Source organism: Poromitra crassiceps, assembly GCF_964638095.1.
Source record: "Poromitra crassiceps genome assembly, chromosome: 17".
Lineage (NCBI taxonomy): Eukaryota > Metazoa > Chordata > Actinopteri > Beryciformes > Melamphaidae > Poromitra > Poromitra crassiceps.
The window spans coordinates 32146916-32160677 of NC_139635.1; the positions used below are offsets into that span (position 1 = coordinate 32146916).

General features: G+C 43.4%; 1 protein-coding gene across 1 annotated transcript in view; it reads right to left on the bottom strand.

Annotated features, from left to right (window-relative positions):
* Nucleotides 1-4892: 4892 nt before the first annotated feature.
* Nucleotides 4893-13762, bottom strand: part of kiss1ra (KISS1 receptor a) — a gene marked incomplete at both ends in the record, with an annotated part of 14628 nt that continues 5758 nt past the window's right edge. Inside the window, 4 exons of the mRNA XM_083653801.1 lie at nt 4893-5273; nt 6163-6401; nt 6729-6864; nt 12840-12964. Of these exons, the coding sequence (XP_083509927.1) occupies nt 4893-5273; nt 6163-6401; nt 6729-6864; nt 12840-12964 (881 nt within the window). The remainder of the gene's footprint in view (nt 5274-6162; nt 6402-6728; nt 6865-12839; nt 12965-13762) is intronic.

Below are 13762 nucleotides of genomic sequence, written 5' to 3' on the forward strand. Positions count from 1 at the left end.
TTCTTTTCTATTTTTACAAAATAAATTGTCACATGATCACTGCCGGTCAAGATTTCAGCTGTCACCAGGTGACATCCTTGAATATTTCAAATCACTTTAAATCTAATGGAACTATGGAACTCGATTGTAGAAAGTTCTAATAGAAGACAGCATTTGAGGTCTTTACTTTCAAGTCAAATGGAAACCATAACACATGTTTATGCTTCATGTAAAGCAAAAACAACAACAAAAACAAAACATTGATCATATTGGTCCTATTGGATGTTTTCTCATTTGCCTGAACACATTGGTCCATTTAGAGGTTCAAGTTAACACACAGGCCTGAACTGAAAGTCGCTGGGCATTTTGTTTGCAAAACACTCAGGCTCAGAAAACATTAAACACGTACATGTACAACAAAAACAAATATCCCATCAAACACAACTTGTGAGCAAATTAATATATTTTTGAAATCAATCATTACACAATGGACAACAAAATACAAAATACAGCTATCAATATGAACCAGTTCAACCTTAATTTCTACTATATGCCTGTGCCATTTGCACAGTAATGCGAAATATTGTAAATAAAAATAAAATAAACATAAAAACAACCAAAGGAAAGCAAAATAAAGAGTTGAAATACTCTGAACTTCACATTTAGTCCATTCGTTCCTGACGATTAGGTCACAGATTCTCATCAACATCACATTGGATGTTTTCCCTTGCAATGCACCGAGGGAAAAACCTCCTTGCATGGGGTATGCATCCCTGGCAGGCCTCTGCACCTATTGCCAGGCAACCAGCATGCATTGCCTCCAGGAGGAACATCTGCTCATATCCATCCATCTCCAAGCAGAGAAGAATTCCTCAATTGGGTTCAGAAAAGGACAATAATGCAAGAGGGGAATTGCATCATCATACGGGGCTGTGCTACAAACCCTTTCTTCACAAGGCGAGAGGAGAGCGGTGGAGAGCAACATTGTCCCAAATGATGACATATACAGAGTCATGCCAGCAGGCCTCAACAGCCCTCTCTCTCGCGTGATTTCTAACCCCACATAGGATAAGCAATAACCACGCCCTGTGGCGCCAGGATTGGCCAGGAGCAACACTGGAGGCAGCTGAGCCCAGCGATTTCATGAACCAACTGAATAGCTCTTGAGAACAGACAGCGATATTGAGAGCGGACATTGAAATTAATTATGGTCACCTACCTTCCTTAGCATAGTAATAATAATAATAAGCATAATAATTGGAATCTACACAATGTACACAATCTACAAAAACCTGCAATAATATAAACGGTGTTGTGTTCACGTTCAGCTCATATAATATAATGTATCATTAATTTCAAGCTCAATTCTTACCCAGAGAAAAGGTACAGCACTGAAAATGTAACAAGCAATAGTTTTTTAAACATCTTTATTTTAAAAGATGAAAAAACCCAGGTGCTTTAGTCCCAAACTTCAATGCTCCTGGCCAATCCCGGCCGGCGCCACAGGGCGTGGTTATTGCTTATCCTATGTGGGGTTAGAAATCACGCCTCTCTCTCTCTTCAGGTGGATGCACTCTTTCATTCAGTGCATCAAGAAGACATGTGATGAGGTGTTCTGTATTGTATGGGTAGATGGACCTTCATTGCAGATGGCAGCCGACATCAAAGGACATCATCAGTGGAGATGGCAGGACACATGGTGATATTATTGACACCCCTCTGACCTGGCACTGTAGCAGCCTCTGTGCCCAATGATGTTCCTCTGGCTCTCCTCACTTTAGACAGGTGGAAGCCAGCTTCTTAGCTGATGCTGCCAAATGCTTTTGTTTTATGAGCTGATCTCATGATCTCACGATGTCATCAGTGATGTCACTCCAGCAATTGCGATGACATCAGTGATGTCACTCAAGCAATTGCAATGTCATCAGTGAGTGATATCAGCACTCGAACAATTTGTCCCTTCCTAAAGCCTGGCTACTCGAGCAGGGCAATGACTGGCAGCTCGACTATGCCGTCTCCGTCTACGCAGGACACCTGGACAAACTGAGGACCCTGCTGCAGGAACTCTACTTCAGTATGCGGATCAATGAGAGACGTTTTGGGAGGTGCTACGGCTGCTGTGTGGCCTAACCGATCACCCAGGGAGCCCAGGAAGACCAAGTTGATTATGAGGACTACATGCCTCTACAGGGCCGTGGACCACGGTCACCTGGACTGCATCTGGATCCTCCGGGAAGCTGCGGCCAACCGAAGAAGAAGCTCATATATGGCCACACATCCTGCCGGTCTACTGTGCTGCCCAGGATGGAAGGCTGGACATACTGCAGGAACTCATTAGGTTCCCTGCCGCTGCTGCTGGCATGGACAGCGATCAGCTCCCTCTCTCTACATCAGCGCCATCTCCCACCACCTGGACTGCTTGGATCCCAGTTTCATTAAGCATGTCCAATTGAGAAAAACTGTAAGCAGTTGAAAAGGAAATGGCAGCACAAACAAGGACATACTCTCACATTTAAAGGACAATTGGTGTCATTCCAATGAAGCCTTGATGACAGCAAGTCCTACAGTATCTACAATTCAATTGAGGGTTGCATTAACACGTTTTCTATGGGCCGTAATTGGAGTTAAAGTCAGTGTGCGGGATGCAGAGAATGTGTTAATTCCCACATTTGTAAACCATGATATTGTGTATTCCCAGCTCCACACAGCTGCTCTCTGCCCCCCCCCCCCCCCCACACACACACACACACACACACACACACACACACACAGAGGAGGCTGCAGCGGTGACCTTTGCCATTTGGAATTCAGTCAGTCTGACAAGATCATGTTTCTCAGTGAAGATGTGACAACTGACTCCAACCAACAACACCTGGATTTAACGGGTGGAGGTGTGTGTGTGTGTGTGTGTGTGTGTGTGTGTGTGTGTGTGTGTGTGTGTGTGTGTGTGACTGTGTCATGGGTGTTCTGTATGCACATGTATAGAGAAGGTGTGAATGTTAGTACGGGGGAGCACAAAAGAAAAGTCAACACTGTCTATGCCTCACTGCTCGTGACCCCCTGGTTCAGTGAGCAGCCACACATCACATTTGGCAGCAGAGAAACACACATTCAACGCAGATTTGCCTGGGTGGCTTCTCACCAAGCAGAAAACAATATCTTTAACCCTATGTTCACCGGCGCTGGCTGTTTCATGGCTTAGCAAAAACAACAGTACAAATAATAAATCAATGAGTTTCGGTCCAGTGGGCATTTTCAGACATTTACCATACATGTGGAACTACAACACCGTCAACATCACGAGACAGGCAACAGAAAAGGTTGTTGCATGGCAAATTGCCATTTTGAGATATGGATAAAAACATGACCTGCGGTCTCTCCACAGCTTCCACAAACAAACACAGCTTTCTAAAGCTGCCTGCACATGATAAGCGATCTTCTCTCACTGCCAGGTAGAGCAGAGAAAGTTCAGCGGTAAATAGGTCAAAGTTTATACGGTTGAGCGCAGCACAAGGTGGCAGATTCGAGCGGTGCGCGATGCCAAGTGTAGCGCTGCCGCATAGTTAGCACCACTCTCCCCATAGGAAAACAATGAGGCAGCGGGCGCGCGCTGTTTTACCGCGGATCAACATCCTGGGCTTGAAACGGGTGGGACGTGGGTAACACTACAATAAGGGTACATTAATTAGTTAGCTAGTTAATGATTATTATTATTAATAATTATAATAATAATTAATAATAATAATAATATAATTAACTAACCCTTAATTAACACATAACTAATGTGTCTAGTAATCATTTATGAATGGTGTTCATGTTAACTAAGGTACTAACTAGGTTATACATTATCTAATAGTTTATGGTTAATTAATGGTTAGGGATGGGTTATGGTTAGTTCAAGGTTAGGGTAATAATCATTAACTAAAGCGTTAATTAATGTACACTTACAGTATTTATTGTCAAGTGCTACCGGGACATTTGTCGCATGTCATCCCTCTTTCTTTCTCCCTTGCTTCCCCTCACTCTATCTGCTGTGGACTGTCAAATAAAGCAAAATAATAATAAATAATTCGGCAATAACACTCATGACATCTGTAGGCATCTACTGTACAGCTATACTCTTATTAAACATCCATTTTGAACACAGATTCAGTCATTTCCAAATAAGATTATTACATTTTCACATGTAGTCTGTGGTAGGGGACAGCAGTGTTGACAACACTGAGGAAGGCCTGTGTGCCGAAACTGTTTGTGCTGTGCTGCTGCCCTACCCAGACTACAGGTATTAAACCTTCTAAAATACTTTTTTGTGTGCCGGCGTTTCCTGCTGTGACTCGATATTGTTTGTGTCCTGCACCGAAGTTATATTTTTTGGAGTGTGCTCACTGTTCACTTTTTACATTTACACATGTCCCAGCATTATGTCAGCTGTCCAAAATGCCACTCCACACAGAGTAGTGTGTACCAAAGCCACCGAGTTTATGAATCGTAATCTTATAGGGATTAGGATAGCTGCCTCAGAGTTTACAGGCAGAATTCTCTCTGGGTGTCTTCAGATCTCTGTGACTGTCTCTGTTATTTGGCAGCACAATGGATAAAGTATCACTGTACTGTATGCCAACACTGTTCCTCTGGCCTTGGCAGTGCAACAGGTAAAGCACTGAGCCAACACCGTTAATTGGAACGCTGTGTTTTTCTCCACTGTGTCATCATTAACTGCATTCATTAATATGAATAAAAATGTGTCTGCCAAACACAGTGTATTCTTTTGAAAGCAGCCAGACCGGCCTTTCCAATCTTTCAGGCAATTGATCCATAGTTGGTCTAGTTTATTTCTCATTGTTATTTTTGTCTCCTTCTTGTATCGCTCTGGATAGACAAAACACCAGTCTTCCAGTAGGCAATTGTCAAATTCAATTCACAGCATTGTTATTGTTGCCCTCCTCTGCGGCAACGAACTTGATCTCGGCATTGGCGGTCCTGGAAGCCATGCTGTTGTCTCGGACATTGTGCTTGAACAGGAAGGGGAAGGTCTTCTTGAAGGACTTTTGGAAGCTGGCTCCCATGAAGCCGTAGACGATGGGGTTGACGGAGGAGTTGGCGTAGGACATGCAGTTGGCCCAGGTCTTGATCTTGTAGGTGGCATAGTTGGGCCGGTAGTTTGGATAGAAGGACTGGAAGAGGACGAAGAACTGGATGGGACCCCAGCAGACAGTGAAGAGGAGCACAATCACCACCACCATCTTGGAGACTTTGCTCCTGATGCTGATTGTTCTCTCGGACAACAGCTTGACCTGTGGAGAAGAGAAGAGAAGAAAATGTTATTTGTTTCAACTTAGTTGAGCTGCTAAGAATTTCGGGTTGATCCTCGACAACCAGTTGTTGACTTTCGTATGAGGGGAGCGACACAACTCCTGGCCCAGGCACCGCCTGGACTACTGTAATGTTCTCCTGGCCTCTGAAGCTCATTCAGAACGCTGCAGCCGGTCTGGTGTTCAACCAACCTAGATTATCTCACGTCACTCTCCTCTTCCGGTCCCTTCACTGGTTTCCTAACTCGCACACGTCAAATTCAAGACACTGGTACTGACTTACTAGGACCGGCAACAGGCTACCTCAGATTGCCCCCACTATCTGCAATCTATGGTCAGGTTCCAAATCTCGCTTCGTTCCCTCCGCTCCTCCACCCTTGCAGGTCACCTCGCTCGCCCCTCCATCGCTACGTGGGCTCAAAAGTCGCTCATCATGACTCTTCTCATCCTTCATGGCACCACAATGGTGGAATGTGCTCCCTCCTTCTGTCAGAACAGCCAAATCACTGCCCATCTTTCGGCAGAGACTAAAAACACGTCTTTATCTGGACCCTTCTTGAACTAACTGTTCCTCTTCTTAAAAATCAAATACTTATTCCTTTTCCAAACAACTATAAAAAAAAAAAGGTACCCATTCATTTTAAAAAGTCTTGGCTTATGAAGACTGTAACGCACAGTTGATTTCAATACATGTTGACAAAATGTACTATTGTAAGTCATTTTGGATAAAAGTGTCTGCTAAATGGCATAATGTAATGTACTGTGATGTAATGTTGACAACTACAGTAGTCACTGTAGTCATGAGAGTTGATGGCTAAAACCACTTCTATATCTGCTAAAGCAGAGCAAAGCAAAACAAACGTGTCCCTACCTGGTAGTTGTTGTCTACAGGCTCCACAGTGGGCTGTCCCACCCTCTTCACCATCAGGCTGTAGCAGAAGGAGATGGTGAGGACGGGCAGCAGGTAAGCAGCTATGAACTGGTAGAGGATGAAGGCCCTCTCGTGGGTCTTGGAGGGGAACCTCTCCATGCAGTACTGCCTCGGGCCGTACCAGTAGCCCTCCTCAATACGCTGGTACATGAAAATCGGAGTTGACAGGATGAAGGAGCCTAGGTAGGTATAGGAGTGACTCAGTTAGTTGAAGCGGTGTAAAACAACAGGGAATTTTTGTATCATGCACAAGTTATTACGTCATAGGTACAACTGCTTTTATATTTTGACTGTTAGAGAAATCATCAGCACATTTATTTTATCACGCACCTCATATTTTTACAAAGGTTGATACAGTGTTTCCCTATTACAGTAGGCTCATTTTTGGAATACTAATGCATTCACTCTTACTCTCAAATTAATAGAACATTTAATGAATTAATAGACAAGTGAAAATCCAGCAATGCCAAGAAAATATATATTTGAATAAAACAAGCATAACAGACCTATCCAGATGCAGATGCTGACGATCATGGCGACTCTGGGGGTGCGGTGGCGGAGCGACTTGAGAGGATAGACGGTGACGTAGCAGCGGTCTCCACTCATGGCAGTCAGAGTGATACAGGTGGCTTGCACCGTCACCTAGGAGGGGCAGGGAATATTGTACTTACACTTATGCTTATATACTCACACACACGTGCATAACTCAGTCTTTAAAAAAGAAATCTGTATGTGCAGAATTTTCTATAAACAAGTCATCCGTGGAAAAAAATAATCTTTGGTGCTAAAGGCTCATTGGTGTGGTGTTTCTGCACCGACAAACTGCTGTTGCTGCTGCAGAAAACATAAATCATAAAACACATCACTCCCAGTGTGCCAGGGGTTTCTTCCCAGGAAAGAGCTATACCAGACAACAGGAAGAGTAAAATCAACTGGGTTTAGGTTGACTGAGAGTGACTCACCATTGTCTTATCAGTAGAGAGTAGCAAACATACTAGTGCTGCCCAGCTTAATTTCCATAGTGGCTTAAAAAAAGGCATAATAAAATATAATAATCAATACAGTAAAATGTGCCAAAATAGCCTAAATGAATAAAAACGACTGGATTTTCTTTTAAACCAATCAAGCACCACAGTTCCTGCACCAGCACACTATTAGAGAAACTTTATGTTCCGACAGAATCCATCAAAACAACTGTTAGAGAACGCTTCCACCTCTGATCTTCTTTAGAATCTAAAACAATTGCGTGGGTGACTTACAGTAATTGGGACACCCTGTGCATCCAGCCTTAGTCGGATCCAGAGTTAATTTCCATCCCTCAAGGAGAAGCTCAAGCAGCCAATTGGTACTCAAGAGAAGCACCCTTTATTTCTGACTAACTCAACATGTCTGAGGGGGAGCTCTTGTGCTTTTTAATTAGCATGTGAGGAGAGAAACAGAGAAGAAGAAAGAGAGATAGGAATAGGAAGACGACGAGAGGAGATGCTGTATTTGTGTAACCGGCACGGTGGCTCAGTGGGTAGCGCCAGGGGCGGACTGGGATCATAATTCAGGCCGGGCATTAGATACCAAGCAGGCCAGGCCGATACGGGCCGACGCGCGTGCCGGCGTCCGAAGGGCGGCGGCGGAAAATTTGGGGCGTTTGAAGCTCAATTTGGGCCGTTTGAAGCCCAATTTGGGCCGTTTGAAGCCAGATTTGGGTCGTTTAAAGCCAGATTTGGGCTGTTTGAAGCCCGATTTGGGCCGTTTGAAGCCCAATTTGGGCCGTTTGAAGCCCAATTTGGGCCAAGTCCAATTTTACAATGAGATGCACCCACTTTAAACCTGAATAAAGTAATAAAACCACTAGTAAACCAGTAGGCGGCGCCTGGCCTGCTGTTCAGTGAGTGGCCTGGCCTGGCTTGCAAAAAAAAAAAAAAAATTTTTTTTTTTTTTTTTTTTTTTTGGCAGGCCAGGCCAGGCCACCGGGCATTTGCCCGACGTGCCCGATTATGCAGTCCGCCACTGGGTAGCGCTGTTGCCTCACAGCAAGAAGGTCCCGGGTTCGAACCCCGGTCCGTCCCAGGTCCTTTCTGTGTAGAGTTTGCATGTTCTCCCCGTGTTCGTGTGGGTTTCCTCCCACCATCAAAGACATGTATGTTAGTGCCCCTGACCAAGGCAATGGCAAAATAACTGGAGTTGGTCCCCGGGTGCTGCACTGCGGCTGCCCACTGTGGCTGCCCACTGCTCCTAGTTCTAGGAAGGTTCCTAGTAGAGGATGGGTCAAATGCAGAGGATGAATCTCCATGGGGATAAATAAAGGATAACTTAACTTAACCGAATCGAATGACTGTGAGTCCTTGTGAGTCCCGAGTGTTAGAGTAGGTGGAGAGTTAGAGTGGAGACAGACAGTGAGGGCTGTACCGCGCAGTTTGTACTGCACACACACAGTGACGATAAAGGCATCTACATTCTACATTTAATATCGGCAATATGGAAAATAGGTGAATCTCCAAAAATGTTGGCGTACCCCTTTAAAGGGATCCACATATATTTTCTGGGAATACAAATTTTACATTTGCACTCGTTTGTTACAGTAGGCTACATATATTTCTAAATAGACATTGCTGTCTCTGCTGGACATGGAGGAGATAGAAAACAAAAACTGTTTTGTCTCATCTTCACAAAAGTGAAATCTTTGTTCACTCAAATGCATGGACTTACAAGGGTCATGCTGTGGTATGTATACAGCTATAATGGCGCATAATAATTTGAAAGCAAGAAAGAAGGGGTCAAAAGTCCCCCCCCCCCACACACTTATCTGTTACTATGAAGCTCTCTCTCTCTCTCACACACACACACACACACACTCTCTCCCTCTCTCTCCCTCGCATCTGTTACTATGAAGCCACCACCACTACCCTTAAGGGATTCAGAGCACCAAAGGGGCATCAAAGGATATGATGAGCATCTATGCTGGTTTTCTCTCTCTCCAATGAGACCTCTCCTCTTCTCTCTCTCTATCTCTCTCTCTCTCTTTCTCTCCCTCTCTCCCTCTTATCTGTTACTATGAAGCCAGCACCACTACCCTTAAGGGATTATAAAGTGATGTTAAAAAAGGATATGAGAGAAAAGGGGCGGGGTTATATTCAGAGCAGTGCACTGGTCTTGGGGAAGTGGGTAGATACTGATCCCTCCATTTGTAGAAAGGCCCAGGCCCGCGGGAAGTAGGGGTGCTGCAGGTGCTGCAGCACCCCCTAGATTTTTTCAATTTTTTCAATTGTTTTTTTTTTTTTTTTTTTACAAATGTAATTAAAAATATTTTGCAGTGCACTATGTTCCTTTCTTGTTTAAGAATGTTTCGGGAAATGAAAATGTAGCCTATTTAAATAGAATTATCAACAATAACAATCAAGGAAGTTACATGCTTGTAGGCTAGAGAAGAAGAAGAAGCGCGCATGCACGCACATGTTGTGTTGAACCAACCAACAACCAATACGAATTGTTTAATCTGGCAATAAAGAAATGTGAACTTGACATGCTATTTTAATAGCCTACTCAAAAATGCACCTCCCACTATACAGCAAAGAGAGGAGTCAATGTTTCTTGATATATGCCATTCAGATCAGAATAATTAGTCTAGTCATTAAGTTTGCTGATAATATTTCTATCATGTTAAGTCTGTGTCATGTTAACTGGTGTATTCAGAGCAAATAGGGAGATATAGAGCATTATCATCATGCTATATATCTCCCTCTTTGCTCTGAATGAGTGAGAAAAGGAGAAAATACTGAATAATTACATCACAACAGTATCCTAATGTTGATTTAAAATGAGATATTCCTCTAAATATGGCAAAAAAATGTAAAAAAAAACGCCCAAATTTTTTTCGGGCCCCACCGAGAGTCCCTTCCTCCCAGCACCCCCTGCTTAAAATGACTTCCAGCGGCCCTGGAAAGGCCGCTGCATTAAATCAATTCAATGCAATGGGCTCACACTTGACTAAGAGAATATATTTGATTATCTGAGCAGTGAGCTTTATATCAAAAGGACGTCTATTTCTGCTCATGTATTAGTATAAATTATTAGAAAGAGTGAACTACTTCAGAAAAGATGGATTCTGTGTGCTACATTTGTTCATTAAACCCTGGAAAAATCAGCAGCACATTTTATTTTGTATGGTACCCAGGTTCGTTACACAAATTGCAGACTTGCAGACTGAGATGGTATAACCGTAAACTGCAAGTGGCAATCCATGCATAAGTTACCGTTACACATACTACAGTCAATTGACCAGCGTTAAGAGTCAAGTGGAGCATAATTGGAGTGAGAGGCACTGCTATTTCATTTTCTTTTGTTTGTTGTTGTTTTCCCCCAATGGGCTTTTGTATTTGAAAAAAGTGGGTATTTGACAAGTACCTATTTACAAACATTATTGAGAGCACACGGTTGAAGCAGATTATGATCATAAACCTGAAGAATAATAAGTATTATTTTTGCTGGCCCCATGGCTCCCCATAGCATGGCCGGGGAGTGCTAAAGTCAAATAAGCCTAATTCTGAAGCTCAATAATAATATTAATAACAACAACAATAATAATAATAATAATAATTTTAAAAGCCTGTGGTGCAAAAAAAGATGCACTCCTTTTTTGTTTCAAAGGGATTGTTAAAGACACTCAATGTGCCTTTCCATATAATTTGATGCAAGATAAAGCTAAAAGAAGAAGAAGGGGGAGGAGGAGGAGGAGGAGGAGAAGAAGAAGATGGAGGAGGGGCTAAAGCGGCGAAGGCGATTCATTCTCACCGTCCTCAGCTTTCATGTGCTTCTGGTCTATTATTCCTCATGGATATGATGTCGTACAATGTAGCAGTCAAAAAGCATTTTGTCGACACGTTTCTCTTCAAAGCCGAGTCGTTTCAAAGGCAGACATGAAGCATGAAACATGAAGTGCAGCCTGCTTCTCATGCCAAACCATCGACAGAAGATCCATTTCCACTGTGGAATTCTTCAAGCTCTAATGAGTTTTAAAAATATTACTGTACAGATACCTTTGAAGCAGATGAAGCAAATCTATGACATTCCGATGAAATATTCATCCAGCCAGCTTCGCTTTTATACTCCAGATAACACCAACCACCATCAAAAAGCATCATCCCCCCTCCCTCTCCTTCTCTCTCTATCATCTCTATCATCTCTCTATCTATCTATCTATAGTATCTATCTATCTATCTATCTATCTATCTATCATCTCTCCTCTTTGAAGTCAGCACTCAGCAAGAGGTGTGAAAAGAAGCAGCAATCGTTCTCTTCAGGATTCATTTGTTGGAGGTGGAAAGCCCTCCACACACCTGCATGTGCAGCAGCTTCCTCAAAATGAGAGCAGACTTTCAAAGGGGCACTTTGGGTAGAAATGACCACCTGGCGTGTGTCCGTGTTGAGTGCAGTGTGGGCTTGGCATTGTGGTTTGTGCACTCACCATGGCTCTACTATTGATGTGCTGCTGATTTGTGTTCCTTATTACATTCTCTGTCAGATTCTGCTCTTGTGTTTGGTTGCCTTCCTCTGCCGATGATGTGGTAAAGAAACTGTTCATAAATGTGTAATTAGTTTATTCTGATTGCCTCGTTCTAATCTACAACAAGTGGGAAAGAGGCAAAATACTCTAATGATAATACTGCTTTGTCATTTGCTCTTTTTTTTGCATGGCTTGAGAACAAAATGCCTTGTGATCGCTTGCGTCAGTGCATAGTGCTGTGAGTCTACACAGAATCTGTGCTTGTTTATTTTCTCTACTGTCTGTGTACTTTGCAGTTTGTTTACTTATGTAAAGGAGCAAAGGAGTAGGAATTCTTCAGGAGTCATGACGTTGGTGGTGGTCAGGGGAGGAGGTGGGGCGAAACAACTGCTTCAGCAATGGCGATCAGCAAATGAGGGTGACAGCACATAGGTGAGTAACAACAAAAAACATGGACTCTGATATACTACACCGGTTATGTGATTGGCTCAGCAGAAAAGCGAGGGAAAGGAATGGCTTTAGCTGATTGGATATTGGAAAAGCAAGGGAAAGGAATAGCTTGAGCTGATTGGCTATTGCCAGAGAGGGGAAGTGTGGGAGACTGAATGGACGGGGAGAGAGGCATGAATGAAAGAGGGCATGCATAGCAACGTATGGGGTGATATAACCTGGACATTGGCATTGGCTGCAGAGGTAGTCTTCATTATTAAAATTAGTCTTTACAGTAGCTTTGCTTTGCCATTCTTCTTTGCATTTTTTTCCAGGAAGTAACACAGGTGCCCCAAAACATTAATTAGGGTTTCCAAATTCCAACAGTCCATTTAAGTGTTCCAGTGCTGGGGTCCTAATTAAGGAGTTGGTTTCACCTGTGTTCACCCTGCCTTTTAGACACAAAATGGCCCATGGACCTCTGACTCTGCTGAAGCCCTGAGTGAGTTTATTTCAATTATAGTAAATTAGGGCAATTTGTTTGCAGTACCTGTTGTGGAAAGGCAACAAAATAACGCTTGTGTCTATAAAAGCACATTTCTGAGCTGAGAAAACACAGGACCATCATGACTGTTAGTGATTTAGAAATAAAGCATTTTGCATGAATCTTAATAAGGACCAGGCTTTTTACCTGCTGTAGAAAGGCAACAAACTTGCACATGAAGTCTCCGAAGATCCATCCAGGCAGAGGATACAGGGTAGCGGTGAAAGGGACGCAGCACACCAAGAAGATGATGTCAGTGGCAGCCAGGTTTGCTGCATAGGGAGAAAAGAACACGTAAATAATGTCTTGTTTTCCATGAGACTGCACCCAAACTTGTGTCGGGAAATAGTCTCTGATGATTCTGGAGAAAAAGAGATTGCTTTTTTAAATTATTCTTCTTCTTTCTGATTCCCCCCCTCCCATTTTGTCCCCAATTGTACTTGGCCAATTTCCCCCTGCTGCCCTGGTCGCTGCTCCACCCCCTCTGCCAATCTGTTGAGAGCCGTAGACTAGCACCATGCTTGCAAAGCTTCGTGCACCACACTCCACCTTCAACATAGGGGCTCTTTTTGGACACGAGGGTTGTCCTGCTTCCCAGTATTGGACATCGCTCGTAGTGCAGATGTTATAGTTTCCAAGGGCACTACCGCCGCAGAAGTACACCAGATTTTCTTTCTGTTTGTTTGCACCAGTAGAGTCCAACAAGATCAAATCAAATGAAAGCTGCTTATTCCTCTACAAACAAAACTCAGTGAACTAGCAGCCAAAGAAGAACACTTACACTTACTGCCGTGGTGGCAATAGTGCCCTGGAAATAACATCTATATATCTGGACAATTATTCACACTCCATAAGCCAAAGCCCGCTCACTGTGTTGGAAGATGAAAGAGACCGACAGCGAGGAGGAGATCAGGGAGGCCTTCAAGGGTCTTCGATAAGGATGTAACGCTTACGTCAGTGCAGCGGCGCTGCCAAGCAGACACACATAAATGCTTTATTTGAGTCCATATTGCCACTCTGTTATTACAGACGCATAGTCTACACATCCCTGTATGAATGCACATGAAAAT